Raw genomic sequence first — 26128 nt, 5'->3', positions numbered from 1 at the left:
CCCAGCTGTGGTAGTTAGTAACCGTTTAATGCATAATTCAGTTTCTTCACAAATATATACAACACTGAAAGAAGGTTTAAAAAGTCCACTTCTATCTTTAAATGATAAGAAGCTGGGTTGAACAGGTAAAGTGTGTGAACTCAGTTCAAAGCGGCACCTTGCACATAACGTTATCTTTGCGCACATTTTGGCAGCATAAATTAACAAATTCTAACAATATGTTTGCGATTGTAGAACAGCAAAGGTGAAATCATATAAAGATTTCGTCATACTAGGTGAATTGCGGAGATATTTATTAGTTGTTATTTCACAGCAACTTGAAACTGAAGCTATTTCTTTAAAAGTTATTGTTGATGAAATCACACGAATTTACGTCATAATGCAACGTTTTGCTACAACGGAGAAAATCGAAAGCCATCAATCTCTATTGAACAGAATCCTGGTAAAAGCTGCGGTTGTGTTGTTGCATAGAAAACTATTTGTTTTGTCAATTATTTGTTCACAACAACTGAGTTTTTTAAGAAACGCAAATATTATAGGAGAATTACATTTTGTAGAAAGTTAAGTTGTGTTCAGTCGTGTTCTCATTGCTTTAAGAATTGGCGCTCCAGTTGTTTCAGGAACGAGGAGGCGACTGATTCTTAACTAATTAATTCATCTACTTCTACTTGTTTTAAAGTATCAGGTTTGGTGGCCGTGCTTAACTACTGTATATTTATCGATTCATATACCGCAATATTAAATCCGTTCATGCACGTCTTAAACCATAATAGTTTTGCCACCTTTTCCTTTTGTTGGTTTTGTTCCTGTATTTCTTTTTCACAATATCATTTGTTTTGCATTCTGACAAGGAAAAATAAATTGAATTGAATTCAAAACAATGAAAATTCATTACGGGTCCCTACAAAAGCATTGGCAAACGCGCGGAATAGGTACACTAATAATGGCTGACGTCTGAACCTGCTTTCTTCAAAAATCGTAAACGAGAGAAGTGACGATGCGCGGTCTAGTTATAATAAGATGTCTATGCAAGAGAACAATTACTGAACTGAGTCATTTGGCACCATATCCAGTGCTTCCACTTTGAAGGATTTTATCCCGAAATCGGGATTTTTCAACGCTTCGAAGGATAAAAAAGGGATTTGAAGAAAAAAAGGATTTTTTAGGGATTTTTAACAATTTTACAAGGAATTTTTGTCTTAAAAAGGGATTTGTTCTTTTTAGCAATTTTAAAGAAAATTTTATTCATATTCCCTTTCAAAAGTTCTAAAAACGACTGGAATAACCATGATCAGCTGGTTTCGATCGTCACTCGCCATCCGGAACCCTTCTTACTCCCTGTCCCATCCTCGCCTTTCTACCTTTCTATCGCTTGATTTCTTTTATCGCCACTTTGGGAATTGGACGTGATTGCAGACTGTAGTGAGAGAGTTAGTTCTCAATTCTTTGAGTTAAAATTAGGTAATCCGTTGATTTACAGTTGAAGTTGAGTAGCAATGACAAAGTTCACTGAGGTTCGACGTACAGTTAGGTATGATAAGCTTAGGCTAGTGATATCTTTAGTGCTAGTGATATGTTTAGAAAAGTTAGTTTTTGCCTATGCTAACTGATGGTGTCATAATAATAGAGGCTATGTAGTATGTATACAACATGTATAGTCTACACAGTCAGACTGAGTCAGTATCATGAATAGGCCTAGTATCCTGGAGTTTTTCGTCAGTCTCAAATGATTGTGAAGGCGTTACTGACAAGGGGAAAAAAGAGATAGCCTAGCCAATAGTGTTAAGTTAGCGGCTTAGCGCATCAAGGAAAACTAAACTAAACACAAAAATAAATTTGTTAATGGATGGATAATTCGTTGAAACTGGACATTTACCACCTGTACATTTTTGCTGTTAGGGATAGGTTAGGAACTCCGGGTAGGAAAGATGAGAGTGGTAATTGGTAAATGATGTCCAGGACTCCAGGTGGTAAATGTCCCAGAACCGACTAACTGACAAGCAGTTTTTTGGCTGAACAGTGAACAAAGGAAGTAAACCATGTTATTGTAAAATATGGGCTGCTTTTGTGCAGCCTACTGTTCTAATAAAACAACGTTGCTTCGACATACCGTACCGGTGTTACTGAATAAAATCGAGATTAAAATAGCTTTAACTGAGATTATAATAACTTTAAAGTTGTATTAGCACCTTTTTTAACCTAAATAACCTCGCCTATGAAGGAAATTTTGAAAGATTTCCGACTGAGGAAAAAGGGATTTTTCAGGACAAAAAAGGAAATTGAAGAGGATTTATCAATTGTCAGAAGTGGAAGCACTGACCATATCGTCAGTCTGCGATAGGGACCACCATAGCTTGTTTGCTGAACGTCAAAGTTACAGTTTACTTCGTTGCCAACAAGATTGTAGCGTATCCAACGTATTCTACTGTTAGTTGCTTATATACGTTTTTGCTAAACTGATGCAAAGGGCTTTGTTGATAGCGGTAGTTTTATCAGCTCAGTGTGTTAGTGTGCTTACAGCAGCCTAGTTATATCGGTGGCTTCTTCATATAGGCCTTTGTCCCACTCTAGTTCTGCCCATAGAATACCTTCCGATTTAAAATTAATATCGATTTGTTTTTTCTTAAATAAACCAGTGATTATTAAGAGGATAATGTGTTTATGTTGCAAACAGACCTACGTATAATGTCAACTTGAAAAAAGTACAACCACTTGGAATTTAGATGTTGTAGAGCAACAAACAATTATTTATACTAAAAGATCAGCTCAGTGGCTGAAGCAACAATGTCTTCATCTTTGTGAAAAAACTTTGGTTAAATTGTAGGTGAAGTCATGTTCAAGACTTAAGAAATGGTAGCCTCCAGCTAAAACTTTATTCTTAGGTAAAGCAGTTGGAATAAGTTGGGATGATGTATATTTTGCAAATAAAATATAAAAATTGAAAAGATCACAAGCAGTCATTTTAAAATTGATTTTAAAGCAAAATCCAATATTTTAATTCAAGATATAAAATAAGCACAGATAGTCAAAAAAAGTAAAACAATTAGCCTAAGCTGCAGTTGCCTTTGAAGCATTGATGTAATGCAGCATGTACCATTTCAAATGGAAAGTGAAAATGTTTTCATCTGTTTTTTAAAAGTAGCCTAAAAGTAAAAGTCTGGTTAAAGTAAAAAGCATCACCAAAAACATCTCGTAATCAAAGTTCACTTGTTTGTGAGTTTCCCTTTGAGATAATGCAATTACATCTTTCAACAACTATAGCTCAAACATGCAGAATCTGCTATATGTGTCGTTGCTATTGGAATGACAAAAGTGCACAATACAGAGTACAACATCTAGGTACGTTATAATTATGTATACAAACTTGCGAAAGTTGACTGTGGTTAGGCTTTTAATTATTGTAAATAAAAGATTCATGCTAGTTAAGCTTGTCACCACTTTCTTGTTAATTTGCTTCAAAAAAAGTTAGATGAGTTTCAGAAGAGTTTCATTGTAACGTTATCTTGTCATGGCATTATTAAAACTGTTGTTTCTCATGAGTGTTAGAAATGTACATGTCAGACACATACTGGAATTTCTTAAGATTTTGAAACATTACTTAACAAATAGTTGAACTGAATAAAACAATAGATTGTTTGAGTTGATCATGTTGAGAAGCCAAGATAAACTACCGGTACTGTTGGAAGAATACCAACCAAGACTTATTAAATTATGATACATGCATTTTTAACTGAATAAAGTTGTTTCATACATATCTCAAATGCCACTTTCAAATTTCATCGCAATAAACTGGCATTTTGCCTTGATGAGCCATTTGTATCTACAGAGAAGTGTAGTCATACTAGATAGATACTTCTAATTTCCACATATCGTTACTCTATCTAAATCAAAAGAGGTATTCTTATTTATAATGGAACATTCCAAATTATTTTTATTTTTGATAAATATTCTTTTGTTTTCTTTTAGATAATAACATTAAAGATTTTATGTTGTGTAGACTGAATATTTGTTGTTATCCTGTGCTGTTGGGTTAGGTTTCCATATGTGTTTGGGGTTTACACAGTCGATTAAATGTTAGATAAGAATAGAATGTTCATAAAATTTAAAAATAATTTTGACTTTTGTGCTTACCAGTTGGATTGCATTTGTGCAGGCTATACTTAGTTATTTTCTTTATGGTTTTAGTACTTTGAAAGTAACATGGCTGCTTTAGAATCTGATTGTAAAATGATCAAATATGAAAACTTAGAAGTGAAGCTTGTCACAAATGAAAAAAACACAGAAACTGCTGTGAACAATGTGTTAAGGCATGATGGAGTAACAAGTGATCAACATACAACACACTTGTACAAGCGACGATTCTTTATTTTAGCTGTTTTTTGCATATACTCAATGTCTAGTGCTTTCCAATGGATTGAGTATGCTATCATCACCAATATCATCATGAGTTATTATGAAGGGGCGTCAATGTTGGCAATTACCTGGACTTCAATGATTTACATGCTGTCCTACATTCCACTTATGTTTGTGGCTACTTGGATGCTAGATAACTGGGGCCTAAGAAGAATTTTACTTTTTGGTTCTGTATTGAATGCAATTGGTGCTCTCATCAAAATTGGAAGTGTTTCACCAAACCTGTTTGCCGTATCCTTTTTAGGTGATTAAAATTTATTATATTTGAATCTACAGTACAGGCTATAGCAATCTGGCACTATTTTCATCATGTTCAATAAAGTAGTTCATCAACATTACATGGCAAAGGTAGTTATGAACAGCCCTGTTATTCTGGACACCAAAACTTTCTTTTCTCTTTGGAGTACGAAGAATGGTTTAGCAATTGGCTGATGATAATGATACAGTTAGTTGTCTGTCTGGTATTTAGCAAGAATCCCACAGTAATATTCACTGATGAACAATGTGTCATAGGCATGCTGGAAAGTATTTATTGAAGTATTCTTTTCGTAGGGAATATTTACTACAGGAGATTATTACCAAAATAAGTTATTATCATATTTCTTACTGGAGGATTTTTACATTCATATTTTACCTCAAAATTTGTCAAGATATTGAACTTGCAGTTCAAATTTGTCGACTGTAAGTGGTTAATCGGAAAATTTTGCTGTCCATGTAAGTAGTTGCAGAATAATCTGGTAGAAATCGACCTTTCTCAGGATTGTAAAATTGTTTTACATACACATTCGTTAACTTAAAATACCATTTAACTCTTTTTATACAGATTTATGTGGGCTAATACATTTTGATGAGTTTATGACTGTATATCGCCCTATTTTAGGGTACTTTCTGAAATATCAATAATACAAACTAGATTGAAAGTAAATGTTTATTTACGTGACATGACGTCATGGTGGGGCTTGGAAGTATATTTTTTTTTCATTTTGAGGTCTTTAAGCCTACTGCTTCTAAAGCATGTCAAATGATTGATCTTAAAATGCTTTGGTAAAAGTCAAAGTTTAAGATTTGTAGGACCATGATTTATCATGTCTGATAACTACAAAGATATGTAGGACAAAAATAATTTATTTGCACTTTTTAACAAAAGAGTAGAAATCTAATTTTGGAATACCATTTAAGTTTATGACTATTTGCAGGACAGACGATCGCAGCATGTGCTCAATCCTTCATCTTAGAAATTCCACCTAAAATTGCTTCTCTTTGGTTTGGTCCTACAGAACTCTCCACAGCTACATCGATTGGAGTCTTTGGAAACCAGGTAGTTTATACCCGGACAGTAGGGTAGTTGCAGCTAAACACAGTCCAGTCTGGCATACGCGCCGACTTCCGGGGGGGGGGGCCGGGGGGCGGCGCCCCCCGTAATTTTATAGTTGAGGGCCAACAAAAATGGCTATTACAAGTGGTGTTTCAAAGATGAAATACTTCGCGAAAGAGATTTAGATCATTTAAACGGACAGAATGCCGAAAGCAAAAAACAGCTTAGCCTACGTTGCTCTTGCCCACAAAACAGCAGCTGATCGCATGGCTTTCTCTGGAACGTGAATTACTACTGAGATGCGCACGACACGCACGCTCACAGTCGCACACTGCTTGTCTTCCGCGCGTGAGGAGCAGCTTCAAAGTCAAAACGCGTAGTAGCGAAAAAGCGAATGATTGAATGTTTATTCTCATTTCACGAGTTATCCAAACGTTTGTTAGATTTTTAAATCGATTTTAGCAAACTTTATCGAGTTGAAACTACGACACAACAAACAATTACGTGAATACAGCTTAAAAAAAATGCATTTTTCAAAACTGTCACTCAGTGTTTGGCTTCAATAAGCACTGTATTGATGTATATATATATTGTGAAAATAATCCAGAAATTGATTGCAGCAGTTGCAAATAAAAGTGCTCAATGTTTAAAAGACAGAGCTAATGTAAACCATTATTTAATCAACTATAAAAAGTTTGCGCTACCATTGGTTTCATGTACTGCAAGGTACAATCATCAGGCGCATACTGAAAAACACATAAGCAGAAAATTAAAAGCTATATGTCAAAGGCAATTTCTTTTATCAAGCAAAATTTAGAAATGTTTTGAAGATGTTGCTAAGAAAAAGCGGACAATCATTCATTGTGACGTCTGAATAACAAATTAAATATAATTATTGAAAAAGGAAAGGGAGTGAAAAAAAGCAATGGTTAAGAAAAATATGCGATATTATGGTAAATAAATTAAAGCGAATGCAAAAAGCAATAGGCATGTTCGATAGGAAGCAGCAATTGAGCGTAGGCTAATTATGAAGATGGAAAAAATGCAATAAACATGAAAAGTGCGTTACAAGCAATACTAACGATAATTTTTTAATTTAAATTTGTTGCGATGTCTACATTTTGATATAATTTCATCTCTCTTGTTGATACAAATTGATTGATCGGCAGTTGCAATTAAAACTTTTTCAGTAAGGCACAAATCACATCTTCTCGATCCGCAGCGGTATGGTTTCGAATGGGCAATAATTTTCCAATTGATTTTGTATTCTTGATTATTACATTTCAATGACCAAATTAATTTAGAAAGTTCAGTTTCATTTTTGTACTTTATATTATTGAAAGACTTTGTGTGGTTACGGAATCTAGTTTTAAACTGTCCTTCTGTTAATCCGTAGTATTTCTTTTGAACGTCAGGTTGATGGAGAACTGTAGCTTCGTAGACTATGCATTCTGCAAGACAATTACCATTCAATGGGCAATCGTCTTTTTTTCGGCAATTGCATGTTTTTGCAGCTGGTGTATCCGGGTTGTTTAGAATTTTGCAGTTGTGGCTTTGGATCAGGTCTGATATGTTCTTCATGCAAGAATAACTGAGTTTAATGGTATTACGGTTAAAAAGTTTGAAATATTTGTGATGAGATGTGAAGTGTTTATTAACAAGAGATAGAAATTGTTTTCCAACATTGGTTTTTACATTGGTACTAAAGGGGGGATTAAACCAGATGACGTTTCTTTTTCTTTGTTTTTTCACCGGAGAAATAGCTTCGTACTTCAATGAGAAGTCATATCCACTTTTCTTCAAGGCATTGTCGTAAATGGTCTTACACTTGTCAAACTCTTTTTTATCAGAAGACAGACTGCTTATCCGCTTGTTAATCATCTGTGGAAGTTGTTTTGTGATTAAAGGAGGATGGTTAGATTTGACATTAATGTACAAAGGATTGTTATTTTCTTTCCTGTATGGCCAATATTTGTTGTATTGTGAAAATACAATATTGTACACAATATTGTATACACAATATATATACACAATATTAAAACAATGAAAACTATCAATACTACAAAAAAGTGCTCAGTGCTAAGCAAAAAAGCAAGCAGAGCAAATTAAATCAAATATAGTTATTACTATCTGAAGCCTTTACAAATTGTTTCACCTAACGGATCATCAGAAGGTCTTTAAGACCTTCTGATGATCCGTTAGGTGAAACAATTTGTAAAGGCTTCAGATAGTAATAACTATATTTGATTTTATACACAATATTATATACACAATAATATATACAATAATATATAATATAATAATAATATATAATATATATAATAATATATATAATAATAAATAATAATATATATTATATATTATATATATATATATTATATTATATATATTATATTATATATTATATAATAATAATATATAATAATAATATATACAATAATATATAATAATATATACACAATATTGTGAAAATATATACATCTCATACACTCATCAATATACACTCATCTGTATACACTCCTGCACTACCGTTTATACTCGTGGATAGATCGATCTCATGTATCAGTTGTTTGACCACCTTATTCCCGACACTACCATTCAATGGTTCATTCTAAGTATTGGCATTGACATACCGTGATCGTTGAAGGTAAGAAAATTTCAAAGTTGAGTGTAGAGTAACTTACGCTGCTGGAATAATCACGTAACCATTCACAGCAATATTAAGTAAACCAGCTAAATTAGAGGCACTATTTTCAACGAGGTCTTCCCGTTTTGAGGTCAATTATGATTGAACAGAACACATTGTTTTGTTCACAATGTGTGAGAATTAAATCGAAAACCGATAAAAGAAAAGGTGTTTAATGGTCTTGGTCGCAGATATTGCCTGCATTAACGACGTCTCTTACCGCTATTATCACCTAGCCAATCTGACATCATTGTTTTATGCGGTTTGACGCTAAGGTTTGACATCGACTTCAACGATCATGGAATGTTACGTAATAAGAACGATTATATCCTACACGTAAAAATAAAAAAATTGATCTCTTAAAACAGCTCTTTCTGCTGTTTTGTCTCGTGAGCTTTGCATATTGCTCAACAAGTGTATAAAATTTAAAATTGACAAGAAATCATTAAATTTGAAAATTAAGCTTGAATCACTGCAAATAAACGTATTCAAAACTTTTGCTTCGCGGCCGACGCCATTTCACACTCCGTAATCTACGTCGGCAATGATTTTGCCACAGTAAAAATGCCGAATGCGTTCATTATGAAAACTACCGAGCTGGAGACAACGGCTTGTCCCGTGAGTAAGTTGAACCTGTCTTTTTGAGGTGAAAATCACTTGCAAACATCTCGACCTATACTCGAGTATATACGGTATTCGATAAAAGACTATAAAGGCTTTCGATAATAAACAGAAGAGAAAACACTTCACCGTTGTTAACGCTTTGAAGGTAAGTAATTAGCAAAACGAGGTTAATAAAACTGATAGCGGGTTTCTACTCTATTTGAGATCATGATTTTTTGCGTTTTATTTCGACAACTTCACTGTCTTGATCATTGATATTCACTCGCACGAAAAGGAAATGAATCGACTTGTTTTCCAACTGTTCCAATTATGAGCTAACAATATCAAAATTTTTACGACTGGGCGTATGCGTTTGCGTAAGTAAAACTTATCGTCTCAAGCAGCGATTCTACAAATTCGGAGTGCGACCTCGGTGTCAATATAAACAAGACAGTAAGCTTAATCAAATACTATTTTAATTAAGTAAAATAGCGTTATGGTTATGACGTCATAACCTTTCTCGCCCCCCAAGGTTTTTGGAAAAGTCGGCGCCTATGCAGTCTGGGATTTTTCACACCAAGCGGTTCAGCTTTGTTCCGGTACCAACGAGATGACATCATTTTAGGTATCCAAATCAGTAGGGTTAACAACAGTTTTGAAAAGAAATTTTCAGACGACCCTTGACGCTTGGGTTGTTGTCCTTGGGTTGACAAACAAATAACGGATGATGACGTTTGGTTTGATTTAGCTTTTGAAAAATTGTGAATATTCAGATTTAATATTGCGTGCTTCGCTTCACAGGCTACTGTGAGTTCTACTGAATTTAAATATGAATCTACATCACTAAGGCATGTGATCAGATCAGTAATGTAATCAATTAAAAATGATTGTGTATACTTTGTATAGTTATGCTTCATAAAGGGTTTTGTTGCGTACTCACCTTGGATGCTATTCAGCATAAAATACATGGCTACTTTAGGGTCGCAAACCTGTTTGTCAGACTTACGTAGTTTTCGCAACGTGTCACTTTGGCTACATTTGCTGAATTTCTCACTACTCGATTGTAACATAACGCGCTGGTTTATTGCGTCAGGTTTGCTGTACTTTGATCTAATTGAATAACAGCAACTTTTATGACTTGATATTGCAACTATATTATACATGGTCATGGGTCAAAGGTTAATTTTACCCCGTTGATGGCACACTAGACAAGTCTATACTGAAACAAAACCACCAAAATGTGTCTTGATCTTATCGGCATATACGAAATTAGCCTCCAATCTCTTCTACTTCTCTTCCACGTGCAAGATATACAGTAGAAGAGAGGTTTCGTACTTGCGGCATTGTCTCCTACTGGCCACTAAGTATACAATAAGATGTTTACTTAGGAAGAGCAACACAAAGTTGAACCTACCATGTTTGTATAATAACACGCATTGTTGAGAGAAGGAACTACTGTTTGTTTACAAGCAGCACTTGCAATTTCTTTCACCATCGCAATACCACTTCTTTTTCTACGAGCTTATCCCACGCAGGACCGCTGGGGCAACTTTCGGACTTTAACCCTCTCAGTCATACGCTACTACTCAATTGGTTGTCGTTCCTATGAAAACTCAATTGGTCATGCTGAGAGCCGCCATGTCACTGCGGTCACAGTCTCGCCATCTTCTTTTAGATCTTCCACTCCACCACTATGTGAACTCTTCCTGATTGTTTGTTCATGTTATCATGTGTTCTTCTATTCTTAAAACATGTTCGAGCTATCGCAACTTGCTCTTAACAATACTATCATTCAGCTTTGCTGCTCAAAGGAAACCTAGAGCGTTTTTATTTTCGATTTTATCGAATTTTTTAATCCCGGCGTCCATCGCAACATCTTCATCTCGTTGATATCCAACCTGTCTGTGTCTTGCTTGCTTCTTTATGGCTCAGTTTTTGCGCTGAATAGCAACACCACAATAACACAACATAAAATATATTTTTGAACTTATTGTGATGTATAGACGCATACAAATATTTTGCTGGTTGTAAAGTTTTTATTATGTTTAAAGCGTTTTCTGTTGTTTCAGTTGGGAGTTGCTCTAGGCTTCCTACTTCCACCAATCATCGTACCCAGCTCCGAGAATCCTGATGAAGTTGCACACGGTCTTTACATATTGTTTATTTCTTCTGCCGCTGTCTGCACGGTTGTAGTGGTTCTCATTTTCATCGGTAAGCACTTGGCTTTATATACTGAAACTACATATTTTAGTGAAGTAACAGATTGCCTGGACGGAAGGCAAGAAAGCCAATCTCTGTGTCCAACTTCGGCATGTTATTAAGTACCGTTGCTAAAGACACAACCACACGGTCTGGAAAAGTGTTGAACCGGCGTCCTTTTGAACGTTGTGCCAGCGATCGTCGTCGTCCAGCGATCTTACCATTGGGCCATGCAGCCGACACATTTTGGTATAAAATATTTACTTTTTCACTCAATGCCATGTGCGATGTGCCTTTGAAATATTTTATTCAGTGATTCGTGATGAGCCTCCCAAGCCACCCAGCAACGCCAGAGCGTTGTCATCAATCGAAGAATCGAAAAACCAAACCACGCATTCCTCTCTTGGGAATTATACGCGTTCAATTGGAGTCCTAATGAAGAACGTTCCGTTTCTATTACTGCTTGCAACTTATGGTGAGATATTTCCGCCTAATTCATTTCTTGTAATTTTTATTAGCTCAATGGCTAAGTGGTTTGTATCTTGCTCTCTGGTTCTAGGGGCTGTGTTGGTTCGATTCCAGGTTAGGTCATACGACAGAGCTAAGACATGATATCTCGATGTTTTGCGTGCAGTAGTAACGATAAACCAGGGTAAGAGATTGTCTCATATCATATGATCACAACGTCAATTCAATGTGATACCAAATTGGAAACGCTACAACTGTGCAAAACAAGTGCCATCGTTAAAAGAACCTTAGCAGTTGTGAAGTGACCAGGGGTTCCTGCCTGCGCTAAAGGAGAAGCATGTTATTATGCTTTCTCTGTACCGGTAGCCTGATTAGGTTCAAAATTGAAAGTTCAATTTTTTCGTTTTGGGAGAGTAAAATTTCTGGTACGGCCTTGGCAGCGACAGTAAATCATACCATCGTCATTTCTGAGTTGTTTAAGTTGCCGTCAAGTATCAGTATAGACCTACCGGTACTTTGTTAACGACTATTTTATTCTTAGGGATAAACACTGGAACCTACTACGCCATCGGCACGCTACTCAATCCTATTCTACTATCTTATCACAAAGTATGTTGTAACTTAAAAATTTTCATGATAGAGTTGTTTTCATAGCTTATAATATGTAAGATAGTGGTTACGTTGTAGTACGTCTATCAGACGTAGTCTGGTTTCCAACAAAACAAACTCAGTAGAAGTCAGCAAAGTGGAATCGTCTGCTGTTTGAGAAATGAGAATGTGTTTACGCAAAACTTAAATAAATGTACAAGTACTGATCTGATGGCTGTTGCAATCTCCGTTGTGCAGGAGACTGAATGAAAGCGTGATTTCGTGCAATAAATTGAATAAAAGAGAACAAGCAATATATTTCTATTCAGTCAGCAAATCAGTTCCTTTTTGCATTGATTTGATGTACACAGACGTTAAATCAATGTAAAATTTCCGCGTGGGTATTGGGCAGTGCTGCTGTGTCAAAGCAACATTTTTCAACTAAAGAAAGTTTAAAGATCACCAAGTATTGATAGGTAGCCACTTTAACAAGTCGAAATTCTGCCACTAAACTTGACTAGAATGAAACCGCCAACCAATCATAAGCTACGGTTTAAGTGACGTAAAAAATGGCGAAAATAAGATGATAGAAAGCAAATTAAGTGATGGATTTTTTTGTCAGCTGGTTGGCTTAGGGGTTAGGGTTAGGGCTAGAAAGTAGTCATTTCATTGACGCGGGTTCGATTCCCACCACTGCTATTGCTCTTTTTTCTTATGTAATTACCAAATAAAGTTCAAAACAAGCATTAACTCTCTGGATGAATGCTAGAAGGGTCCTCTTATAACATGTTCTGATTGGTTGGCGGTTGCATTCTAGTCAAGTTTAGTGGCAGAATTTCGACTTGTTAAAGTGGCTACCGTATTGATAAACTGCAATATAATTGGGAGCAAATTTGGTCAGGTAGCTTTGTCTAGTTGAACCATAGGCATACGAAGCCGAGCAACGTGATCAAGTTTAACATCTTCAAGTTTATTACATTTACATAAACATAAAACTACGCAACAAATTAAGTATCGAACGTTTTCGACATCACAAGATGTCCTCTTCAGGAATAACATACATACAAATTAACTACATCTGAAAAAAATACAATGGTTAACTAAATCTATAAACAGAAAAAGACAAAAAACTGCACAGTACTTCTGACTAGCTCAAACTAAACGATATAGGCTCCACGAGAATCAAAGGTAACTGCATCAAAAGGTGTTAAACAGGTCACATGATATGGTAAAAAGGCAAGGTGCGAAAAAACTAATTTTAAAATACAGAGAGCAAGAAAGACGAGCCGCAAGCATACAATTGTCTGTTTAAAAGTGGATTGTGACGTTTTATGTACAGGGCTTCCAAGATCTTAGTTTGATACTCAGACCTGCCTCTAGACATGATCTCAAACTGCTTGATGGAAACGTTATTTTGGCATTCTGTACATGAAAAAATGTGATCTTTAATTGCGCTTTTCTGTATAGAATTCAAATTCAGGTGTTCCCCAGCTCTAGTCGATAAATGTCTTGTTGACATACCGATGTATGTCAGGCTTGCATCACGCAAACAACTGAATTTATAAACGACATTAGAACATAAAGCAAAGGGCGTAGGCGACTTCAGCTGAAAATATCTGCCTACTTTGAACGTTCTATAAACAGGGTAAATGTCACAATCAAATTTCTTTTTGACAATTTTAGCTAGATTTTTTGAAAATCTTACCGAATCTTTTCCCAAGAATGGTATATCAAAAAAGTTGCTAAAATCGTCTTCTTCGGGTTTATCTTTCGGTTTCGTATCCAAAAAAGTTTTTAATATTTTATCAAAAAAGTATGACGGGTATCCATTTAAATGTAGCATATTTTTCAACTTTTTAGTTTCATTGTGGAACAACAAGTCCGTCGAGCAAACCAAACGGGCACGAGATAAAAGACACAAGATTAATCCAGATTTCCACTTATTTGGGCAAAAAGCATTGTAATTTAAAAGTAGGCCAGTGTTGGTGGGTTTTCTCCAGATTTGTGTGTCAAACGACAATATCATAAAGCCGTACATTCCCAACACTTACATGCTAAATTCGACGAAACAATTTATGGAAAAACTGAAGGATTTTAAATGTCCTCCGAATAGTGTTATGGTGAGTTTCGATGTGACATCGCTATTTACTAACGTGCCGCTTCGAGAAACCATCAATATTATTGCTGATCACATTTTCAATGACAACCAACCGCATCGACCACTCATTGAGAAAAAGGATTTCATAAAATTGTTAAATCTGGCCACTGAAGGTATGTTTATGTTTAATAATCGCTTGTTTAAGCAGATTGATGGCGTCACCATGGGTTCTCCACTTGGTCCGACTTTGGCCAACTTCTTTTTAGCGCACTTAGAAACGAAAATGTTTGAAGTGTTCCGTGATTTTTACCCTAAAATGTATGTACGTTATGTTGACGATATTTTTGCAATTTTTGACAACGATCAGTCTTGTTCGCAGTTTTTAAACCTTTTAAATGCTCAACATCAAAACATCAAATTTACTGTTGAAAAATCTGATGACACTATTGCCTTTTTAGACGTTGAAGTAAAAATAAATCATGACTCGTTTGACACACAAATCTGGAGAAAACCCACCAACACTGGCCTACTTTTAAATTGCAATGCTTTTTGCCCAAATAAGTGGAAATCTGGATTAATCTTATGTCTTTTATCTCGTGCCCGTTTGGTTTGCTCGACGGACTTGTTGTTCCACAATGAAACTAAAAAGTTGAAAAATATGCTACATTTAAATGGATACCCGTCATACTTTTTTGATAAAATATTAAAAACTTTTTTGGATACGAAACCGAAAGATAAACCCGAAGAAGACGATTTTAGCAACTTTTTTGATATACCATTCTTGGGAAAAGATTCGGTAAGATTTTCAAAAAATCTAGCTAAAATTGTCAAAAAGAAATTTGATTGTGACATTTACCCTGTTTATAGAACGTTCAAAGTAGGCAGATATTTTCAGCTGAAGTCGCCTACGCCCTTTGCTTTATGTTCTAATGTCGTTTATAAATTCAGTTGTTTGCGTGATGCAAGCCTGACATACATCGGTATGTCAACAAGACATTTATCGACTAGAGCTGGGGAACACCTGAATTTGAATTCTATACAGAAAAGCGCAATTAAAGATCACATTTTTTCATGTACAGAATGCCAAAATAACGTTTCCATCAAGCAGTTTGAGATCATGTCTAGAGGCAGGTCTGAGTATCAAACTAAGATCTTGGAAGCCCTGTACATAAAACGTCACAATCCACTTTTAAACAGACAATTGTATGCTTGCGGCTCGTCTTTCTTGCTCTCTGTATTTTAAAATTAGTTTTTTCGCACCTTGCCTTTTTACCATATCATGTGACCTGTTTAACACCTTTTGATGCAGTTACCTTTGATTCTCGTGGAGCCTATATCGTTTAGTTTGAGCTAGTCAGAAGTACTGTGCAGTTTTTTGTCTTTTTCTGTTTATAGATTTAGTTAACCATTGTATTTTTTTCAGATGTAGTTAATTTGTATGTATGTTATTCCTGAAGAGGACATCTTGTGATGTCGAAAACGTTCGATACTTAATTTGTTGCGTAGTTTTATGTTTATGTAAATGTAATAAACTTGAAGATGTTAAACTTGATCACGTTGCTCGGCTTCGTATGCCTATGGTTCAACAAGACAAACTCTCTACCGAAGCTCTAGCTTTGTCTAGCACCCCAGATAGAAAAATTGTGAATTTACATTGATCCAACGTCTGTATAAAATCGTCGTTTAAGTTATGTAAAAATTGACAGATTTTGCTGTCCAGTGGCAGTACTGCCATGTCAGCATAATCAAGTTTTGAGTCTGACAAACAAGCTGCCCAAGAAATAGTAAAACGAAGATGTTCGACTCCAGCCACCCGCACTTGCTGTTGTTTCTCTGGGCAAGAAACTTTACGATAATGGCCTCTACCCAGTGATCGATTTCGAGTAATGGGTAGTACCAAATTTAAGTCATAAGTAAAGTAGACAACCGGAAACAGCCATTGCTGTCGGCTGCAGCGTGGGTCAGGTGTACGTCGGAAGGCGTACACCGATGCATAGCGCTCCAGTCCGCTTTCCCGCAATGCAGGATAAAGATAAACAAACAAACAAAGATCGAAGACAAGACACTAATTGATTGCTTAAACTGAGTGAATATCAACCGTTCAGTACTTTACGTGATGTCTTATAAACTGCTGATAACATAAAATCAATCATTTCTCGTTCAGTACATCAGTAGCGCAACCAGGTAAAGGTTGATAAAATTAGCTTTTGAACTAAAAATAAAACCAAGCGTTAACATTTGCTCATCTATCGTATATATGCTTAGTTGGTCAACTTTGGCTAGAAGGTTGACACTTGCCTAAGTCTTGTGTATGAAAGTAAACACAAGGCTTCCATAGTTTCCACGATTGCACGATCTGCGTTAGCCCCCGTTTGATAAGCAAGGCAGCATGCTTTGTTAACTTTTTGCTAAAACTTGGAAGATCAATCACGATATCTACCCTGCTGTAAACAAAGCGGGATTGTACCACCACGTAGACGTTGAATCAATGTAAAAAGGGACTGTTTTTCTGGCTGGGGAACTGAAAATATTTTATCTATATTGACTTAACTTTTTGTTTTATATACCTTGATCGCTTTCATAAAAACCTGCTCAGCAATTGACCCAACCAAGAGAATTGCATGAAAGCTTTTCGACACAGCTCACTGCAATGACCTTATTTGACACAAAGGTTTTAGTTATACAAGGCTGATTGCTAGCGTCGTAAGTCATTTCTGAATTTTGAATTTTCAAGACCGCGTTAATGTTTATTTCGTTTCTTGTAACTTTTTAAGTTTGCATTGAATGCACTGCGTTTAAACGACTTTAATTTGCTATTTTTCCTTTTTTTGTGTTATTTCTGCACGTTCTTTGCTATGATGTATCTGTGGTGTAATTCCTTCGTCAATTGTGGAAATCATATTTTTTGAAAATAAAAGAAAAAAAAGGATAAATACACGTACAACATAAAAATTTATCCTTGTGAAACAAATTTTGGGACATCAGAACAATTAATGTGTAAAATGAAGCCCGAAAATACTCATATTGCCACTTGCTAACTAGGTCAGTGCATTTGTTTTTATCACAGGATGCAGAGAAGGAAATTGGGGAAATTGGTCTCACAATGGTGGTGGCTGGACTAGGTGGATCTGTCATCTGCGGATACTTCTTGGATAGAACACGATTATACAAGTAAGTCAACAAGCGAATTATTTACAGATGTTATAAACAAAATTGATCTTTTTTCTCTTAAAAAGCTTAATTATTATTAAAGTGTGAAGAAAGTCTGTGGTAGCTACTCCCTTAAGATTTAGGCGCTAAAACTTTCTCTCGTAAATGTTCTCTGCTATCGTTTGTTCGGAGCAGTGGCGGATCTAGTAGTGGGATTGATAAGAAAGCCCGCTTCCTTAAACACAGATAAGTGATTTTATTCACGTTGTATTTGCAAGACCTTCTGAGGCTGCTCAATGCATCCGCCCCTGGTTCAAAGTGCAATAGCTTGAAATTAGTCTGTATTACATTACTGTTGTATGCTCTAACAATTTATTTGAAGGCTTGCGAAGGTGCCATATTAATTCGTGGTTACAGTTTAAAGTTCATGGATTTTGATTCTTGGAAAGTTACAAGGAAGTATTCAAATTCTTGTTCGAAAACAAATTCAACAACATGTGCGGCACAAAGTCCAAACATGCGCTGGGGTTGTAACTTTGGTGCAACAATTGTGATATTTTATTACTGCGCAGTTTTTGAATTGAACTTTCTGCCCTGGCGCTTTTCATGCTGTCAGCGGTTTTTCTGAAACTGCACAAACTTTCAACTGGGTGAGGTTTTGAAACGCTTTTGTTCTACATTACACACAATGGTGTGGGAGCTATTTTCTTGTCATACTTGCATGCCTTCAAATGCTGAGATTTTTCCGAGAGGTGCTAATTTTTTTCTAAGAGGGTTCAAGCTCAATTATATTGTCGCCTTTGACAGCATGTCGCAAATCCACGGGGGTTTCATAGATCTATGACCAAATCCATGATCTTTATCATGATTTGATTCAGAATTTGATCGTTTTCAAACTTCAGCTAATAAATATTAGAAACGGATATCTGGAACCCGCTCATTGCTAACCAGTGTTTCCAATCTCCAATCTCAATTTGTGTTTTCGTGGAAAGCCAATTTTTTATCAAATTTGAATATTGTAATAATTTCAGTAGGATATTTCTACCAATGGACATGGGAGAATGTCGTTAGCATGGTTCTGTTATTTTTGACAGATTGACTACAGTCGCAATTTACGTCCTATCAATGATATTTATGGTCGTATTTACATTTACATTGCAACTTCCGATGCTGTGGGTTTCTTATCTTACAATCGGCCTGCTCGGGTGAGTGCATTTATCATATCCAATCTAATGCTACGTTGCGTCAACGAAAAGTGATGCAAATGGTAGTTTGACCTAGCAAGCAGTAATGCATGAATTTATTTTTTCTTTTGTCGTCTGTCGTTTAAAGAATATCAAAATAACGATAATTTGACTGTTCGGTGGAGCTCCACGTTGTGCGTAAGAGTTGTAACAGAAAAATCCGTTATTTTTGCATTGATTCAACAACCTGCTGACGTTGAATCAATGTAAAAATGACAGATTTTGCTAAATGCATCTCTGCTGGTAAAAGTCACAATTTTACATCCGTTGGCTACAATGCAACACCAGAACTTTTGCTTTTTTAGATATTCAGCCACGTGGTTGGCTCTGAAACAATATTTACTCGCCCAACAATCTATCAATTTAGTTTCGTGCTGAGGTGCATGCCGCTGTTCATTGCAAAATGCAAATTTTTTAGAGCTGTTGTCAAATAGAGCAACTGCTTGAAAGTTTTTGCAAACATTTTAGTATTATTATCTTAATAATGCTTTGAGCGATGGGAAACATAAACGTAATCTGTTGTAATAGTTAATTCAATAACAAAGTGCATCAAGAGAGAGAATACTAATACCACTGCTTGTGCATGTTTTCAACGTGAAGTAATGAGTGTCCTTGACAAAGATTGGCCGTGTTATGGTTGTTCATGTACATTGTACAACTGTGACTTGAAACTCTCACTGCCTGGACAGCAAATCAGTCGTTTTGTATATTTACAACGTCTACAGACGTTGAATCCATTAAAAAAACGGGTGATTTTCGGTATGGGATCCAGTATTGACATTAATTACTATTACATCGCATAATTTCATATCGATTTGTGTACCAGATTCTTCATGACTGGTTATCTGCCAATTGGCTTTGAATTCGCTGCTGAAATTACGTACCCAGAGTCAGAAGCAACGTCATCAGGACTTCTTAATGTATCTGCTCAGGTGAGTTTGTAGTATTTGCTAATGTTATTATTTATTTTTGTCAGATTTGCACTTTACAGAATCCTTAACCTAGAAAATAAATCAACCACTTTTTACATTGCAGATGCTGAATCAATGTATAAAACGGTTGATTTGTTGTAGAGATGTACCGATACCAATATTTTGGCCGATACCGATATCACTTTTTTAAGCCGATACCGATATATCGGTACATCTCTAATTTGTTGTCTAGGTGAAGCCCCTAACACGATTCAGGAAGTTGTTAAACTTTTCGTTTTACGAGTTTTTACTTTAGGGCCGATTACATGCAATAGCCTGCTTATGTAAGTAATACGTTATGTGATGGGACTTGTAACTAATGTAAATGTTTTGCAGTTTTTTGGAATTCTTTTCACCATATCAGCGCAGGAGATACTGAAGATATATGGCACTCTACCCGCGAATCTCTTCATGTCTGGAGCATTATTACTTGGCATCGTGGGAACAGGTAGCTTTGCGTTGCTAGGCAGCAGCTAAAAAGAAAGTTTCTGAAATAATTTCATAGTTAAGACACCATGACTATCTGCGACATGCAAATAAGAATTTTAATATAAAGTGTCACTGGTCCATTCTACCAATGCTTTTTTTTATCAATCACTGTATTGAACTCAGCCAGTAAATCTGGTGCTTTTTGCTTTGATTAAACGCCTGCAGACGTTCAGACAAAGGCCATTTTTGCTATCTGGGAAGTATGTCGATCTTCAGACCGCGAATATCTTGTTTTTGCTATTCAATGCAGAATGCACTATATTTTGAGATGTGTAAATAGTATGAATTCTGTCCACATACCATCTGTTATGTACAAACAGCCCAGAGAACCAGTCTTCACGTAGCAATGTGATTAAATTTGGTGTAAATTTTGATTCACATGATATCGATTGCTTGTTATTGGACGTCAAGTTGAGGTTGTACTTGCGATGCTAAAACAAAAAGATCACGTGACATGGGTGTGCTCCCTAACCTTGCGCGACTTCTGTTTGTAGCTCGTAAATTTCCCTGCCAGAAAAAAAATCGCTTTTCCAACGTTTCAACCGAGGATATAGTGGTTTCAACGTTTAACGTTTGGTGACTGGATTGTAGTTTTTGATTGCTTTGGTTTTAGTTGAACTAAGGTAGCTACTTCTCACAACAGAGTTATCTGACATTTCGGTTTCACTAAAAAAAGAATCAGTTTGTTTCTGTCAGTTTGATTAAAATTAATTGATTTCAAAGCGATGTTTTCATCAAATTTGGCAACCCTGTCACCCTCACAACATTTGAAGTCAGTGGTCGAGGCAAGCAAACGATGCCACTGCAAACTCTGTTTTAACAATATGCATGGATTAAACTGCAGTCTATCCATGACGCTTTACTAACGTTACTTTGGAAAAGCTATTTTACGATACTTCCAATTTCTTTTTCTATGGTTACATACAAATTGCATCGATTTTTGAAGGCTAATCAATTTAAGCAAACACTTTCCTGCGCAGATGACTTCCACGAGTAAAATGATTAGAATTGATTCTCAGGGACAAGATTGTGATCTCTTTAGTCAGCTGACGTCACTGGGCCTATATATTTAACTCAAGACATGAAGCTCTTTGGAAAAGTTGCTTTTCTGAAAATCGATTGCTCTGACAGAGAAAAGTCAGGCTGCAAAAGTGTGATAGCTTGCCAAAAACACGAATTTGTAAACTCCGCTTTAGCGTTTGTCATGTCTGAAAAAGCACGTCAATGCTTACGGAAAGTTTCAAACTTATATTTTTTTCAACTACCAAGTTTATTTACACCCGCATTTTCAACTTTTGAAATCACAAGGCGTCGGACGATCATTATCGTAGGGCTTTAATAGAAAGCAAGATTGTTATAAAAATTTCTGTTTGTTTATATTAGAATTTTTATTTATGTTTTGTATTTTTTTAGTCTTAATCAAAGAAAATTTGAAGAGGCAAACTGCGGAAAAAGAAACGTTGGTAAGGAAGGGCAGCTTCTTTTTGCTGATGATAACATTTCTGGATGCCTGGCACGGCCGCTAACGTAAACCACATGTTTCGCTTGGGAATTTATAATCAATTTTTTAAAGCCATTTTAGCTTCATAAGCTAATATGGAAAGAAGATAACTGCTTAATACTTGTATACCTATAACGTCACTATGTTTTCAGTTCTGATCGTTACAGCTAAAATACTACATGCTATACCAGTGACGATCGGTGAGGGAAAGCACGGAAAGCAGTGCTTACCTGAGCAAAAATTATGCAAAATATAATGACTGAATTCTAGGTTTAACTTCTTATTATTTTAACACGTCTATTTTAACTTGAAAATTACTGTATTCGTGACTAGAATTACTCGTATCGCTTGTGAGTAGTCTAAGTCCTCACCAAACCGCATGTCTTGCCTATAAATGCCAATTAACGCAAATGCTCTTGTCAGAAACAACCACTGAGGCTTCAGGGAAGCAACTATCAAAGTTGCTTTCCCCAGGTTTAAAAATGTCAAAAAACGCCTTCGTTTTATCCAATCCTCACTCGTTTTGCAAAACGTCACTAGCTGCTAAGCCAATCAGATGTGTTATGATTAGAGTTGCTTTCCCAGTGACGTCAATGCGTACATTCGCTAGAGCGGCTAGACTAACTCGTCAGAATGGTCTCTTGTCACGGTACACAGCACAGCATCATAATGCCGAAAAGATTGTTGCTGTTTTTTGATGTCTCCTCGCCATGTACTTTAGCCTACTAGCTTTCATAGTCATGCCTTTGCCCTTTTTACAGCGTTGATATAACGTTACTTCGCCAATGAACGTTCAGGTGCGGATGCAATATTTAGTTCGTTGGAGGCAAACTTATCCAGCTTTTTGTACAAATTGCTTGCGGTTGTAATGTTTAGGCCTAAGTGTTAGTTTTTGTAGTGTAGGCCTAACTGAATATCTGAGAATGAACATTCATGACGAATTAAATATTTAGACAACTATTATTCCATGTCTAACACAGGATTTTGGTCCTGCAACGTTAAAATTAAGATTGTTCATGACTTCTAAACATTAAATGGATGTATGATCACGACATAGGCGAAGCACAATTTGACAGACTTTTATTTTTGATTTGTTTTGGAAATGCTCTCAAAGCGCACCAAATTGGAAGTGTTTTTCAAAAATTTCTGGGGGAGGCCCCCCAGACCCCCCGCTGGAAGTGTTGCCTTCGGGCTTCGCCCGACGGTTACGCCCTTCGTGCCTACTACCTTGCTGCAGCATATTTCCAAGTTGCTTTCTCGACGGTTTAAGCCACCGAACGTCACTGTGCTATACATAGCAGAGGTCTAGTAAACCTTAGAAGGGATAACACTGCGAAATTAGAAATCAAGTTGAACCATTTTGCACTGTCTCGACAACTTCATAGCAGTGGAGAAGTAAAGCCGGGTAGTTGTTTTAACTGTTGCACATTCACAATATTGATTTATCAGCCAATCAAAATGTAGCCTAAACGCCAAGAAGGCACTAAAGTATTGATTCGAATTTCTAAGTTCACCTGAGAAGCTTTCATGAAAGTTTTTTCTTGACTGTGCAAGCGTCCGTTCGTTTTGAACAGAGGGTGTTTTAACGTTTTTGAAAATTCACTTTCAGAACAAAGAAATGAAGAACGCGTTTCCATCATATGCACCAGAGGATTCAAATGATAAAAATCAAAACAACAATTCGGCAGTGGTTGTTGCTGCCGAGCCAAGCGCCAAGGATGAAGAGTCACTTGTACGAGCGACTTCCGTTTCTTCTTGCTACAGCACCGGGGTTTAACTCGTTGATAAGAGTTAGTTTTCCATGTTTGTGAGTGGTTATAGTGCGGGGAAGGGGCATTGTTGATAGTTTCTTTATTAGCCTAATTTGTTTTGTAGTCGTTTAAACCCATTAAATTATTTATCATAATTATCATGTACTCTGTTGTGAGATATTACCATAAGTTTTATATACTGATGCATGACTGATGTAATTTTAAAAGAATGTTAATTGACGTTGTGACGTGCAAGTAAGCGTAATTTGCTGATTTTATTCATTACTTTGACGAGTTATAGCAGGCTGTTGCATAGCTTCTGTATTGCTTGTAATTTAGATATCGCAGATTGCAGCTTCAGTGTATTTTGACTTTCCTTGCAAGAATGAAGTTTCTAGAAATACTTTACAATGGATTGAAGCATTTCTGATTGCTCAACAACTATTTCTATTTCATTGCTTGTACTTGATCTACTGCTAGTTTTTGTTTTATTTTTTTTACGCCATTGTAGTATTGTTTAATGGAAAAATATGAATATAGAACTTCGTGCTATTCATTTGCAGTGATAGATTGACACGCCCTACAACAACGAGCCTAAATCCATGTTTAGGTAGCCTACATTTTTGTCTATTGGTTTATAGCCTACCACTGGAACGGACGGTTTCGTTTGGTGCTCATGTATTCTGATTGTGCGGGATTCAATGTGGCATTATCCTTCGTATTGCTTTCAGCTGAACTTGCAACAAGCTTTGCAATATTTTTGTTGATATCTCTTGCTTTTGCGCAGTTGCTCTAAGTTTTTAATAAGCTAATTAGATATTCGTTTTATTAAGAAACTCTGTTCTGTGTTGATCAAATACTTTTACTGGAACCAGTTTATGAAATGTATGACCGCTTGGAATAGCAAGCCATGTTTTTTCGCTTCATAAAACATAAAAAAATATTCCACTTAACAAAAGTTTTCATTTTTGAACCGTTTTAATGCCTGGAGACCATGGAACGAAGTTAAAATAGAAACTTTTGCTGGTTTGGCCAGGTCGTTTGTAAGAAACACATAAGAGAGTAAAGCTGTATCATGACTTGAAAAGCAAACACTATCGGATTTCGTTGCTTGCCAACATCAGGATCTTGCTCAACTTGGTGCTGTAAATTAGCTTTGCAACATTGAGAAATGCTTCCTCAGACAGTGGCCATCCAGACAGAACGTCTGCAGACGTTGAATCAATGTAAAAATGATGGATTTTGCCTCCTCGGATGCTTCAGAAAGAGGTGCTACGCGCTGTGATGTAATATGTACTGTTTTGTTTGGATGCGTATAGTTTACAACTTTCCATTGAAGACGGTACCGTAATCACTTTTGAGATATCTCATAAACTAGTAGACATGAAAGGCAAATTAAGAATTCTCGCCTTTCCTGCTTCTGAGGTCCTGAATACACACGATAGTTTACACGTCGATTTATGAAACCGTTGAGCCAAGCTGGGGTATAACCGTTGAGCGTTGCCTAACGGTTACATATAACTGTATGTAACCGTTGAGCCAAGCCTAATTATAACTATAAACAATCATCTCTGGTTTGTAACCAAAATAGTGTATTCTCACAAACAAGTACTGCCGTACAATAAGGTATTTGAACACAAATTTAATCTTGAAGTACATGTGTGTCTGGTAGAACACTGTAATGTTGATTTGATGCAAAGTCGATGACACCACCACGTATACGTAGGCTGCAACGAAAAGCAGACAGGGCCACTGCGTTATAACCAGAGTAGGCTATTGCAGTGCTGTATTCGTAGGGTATACGCAGTATACCTACTCTCTTCTTTTTCGAGCAACTATAGTATACCCTCCGGTTTTCCAAATAGCGTGCGTATGCTATCCTTAGGCTACGGATTCTTGACAACTAGCCTACTAACTAACTACTTAACCCTTTGAGGACCAATGGTGTACAATGGTACATGGGTGTACCATGAACCCGTTCTGAGAGTTTTATCATTCAATCAATTCATTCAGAGCATTGTTAGCAGAATGCAAATGAGACTTTGTGCTAATGCCGACACTAACAATGGTCAGCTACTGGTTGATATTGCTAACTTTGCAACCTGAAAAAATGATAGAAGCAGTGGCGTATTCTCCATGCATGCAAGGCATGCACTGCATGCCTTACAATTCTGAGGAAATCAGAAATCTTTCAGAAGCAACGAATTTATGCGTAGAAATTGAAAATGTTAATAGCAGAACCACCTCGCTCTCTTAATTTCAATATTCGAAACAACTGTTCGTTTTCAAAATTTGGAAACTTTGCTGACCCTGGCAACTCTGCATGTTGAGACGAGCTCAGCATGCGTTGATAATACAATTTGACTATTCGCCGCTCTTTTACAACAGCGTGGCGCAAATGGAACCAAGGCTGTAGCGCACCCAGCATGGGGCTAAGGGGGCTCAAGCCCCCCCAAACCCATACTAAAAAATGAAGTTTTTGTATGTTCCTCATTTAGCCTATACATTTTGCTTACAGGTTAGGTATGAATAAGACACAACAATACAACAGGGCTGAGCATTATAACAATATATTTTACATATTTAACTTAAAAATAGTTTTAACAGTTGAATATTTTCGGTTTAACTGAAGCCCTCATCAAGAATCTGAAA

The 26128-nt window shown here is 36.3% G+C and overlaps 1 protein-coding gene across 1 annotated transcript; it reads left to right on the top strand.

Moving 5' to 3' along the window:
- Window positions 1-4159: 4159 nt before the first annotated feature.
- LOC145784618 (choline/ethanolamine transporter flvcr2a-like) lies at window positions 4160-24478 on the top strand. The gene is made up of 11 exons (XM_082596483.1): window positions 4160-4657; window positions 5610-5731; window positions 11087-11228; window positions 11530-11691; window positions 12226-12293; window positions 17438-17541; window positions 18615-18725; window positions 19591-19696; window positions 20072-20183; window positions 21638-21687; window positions 23335-24478. Exons 1-11 carry the CDS (start codon window positions 4201-4203, stop codon window positions 23500-23502), a joined length of 1602 nt encoding a protein of 533 aa, XP_082452609.1. The 5' UTR covers window positions 4160-4200; the 3' UTR covers window positions 23503-24478.
- Window positions 24479-26128: the final 1650 nt, after the last annotated feature.

The sequence above is a fragment of the Aplidium turbinatum genome, chromosome 15 (genome assembly GCF_918807975.1).
Source record: "Aplidium turbinatum chromosome 15, kaAplTurb1.1, whole genome shotgun sequence".
Taxonomy (NCBI): Eukaryota; Metazoa; Chordata; class Ascidiacea; order Aplousobranchia; family Polyclinidae; genus Aplidium; species Aplidium turbinatum.
Note: the sequence above shows the minus strand (reverse complement) of the source record. Positions and strands in the feature narration are given on the sequence as shown.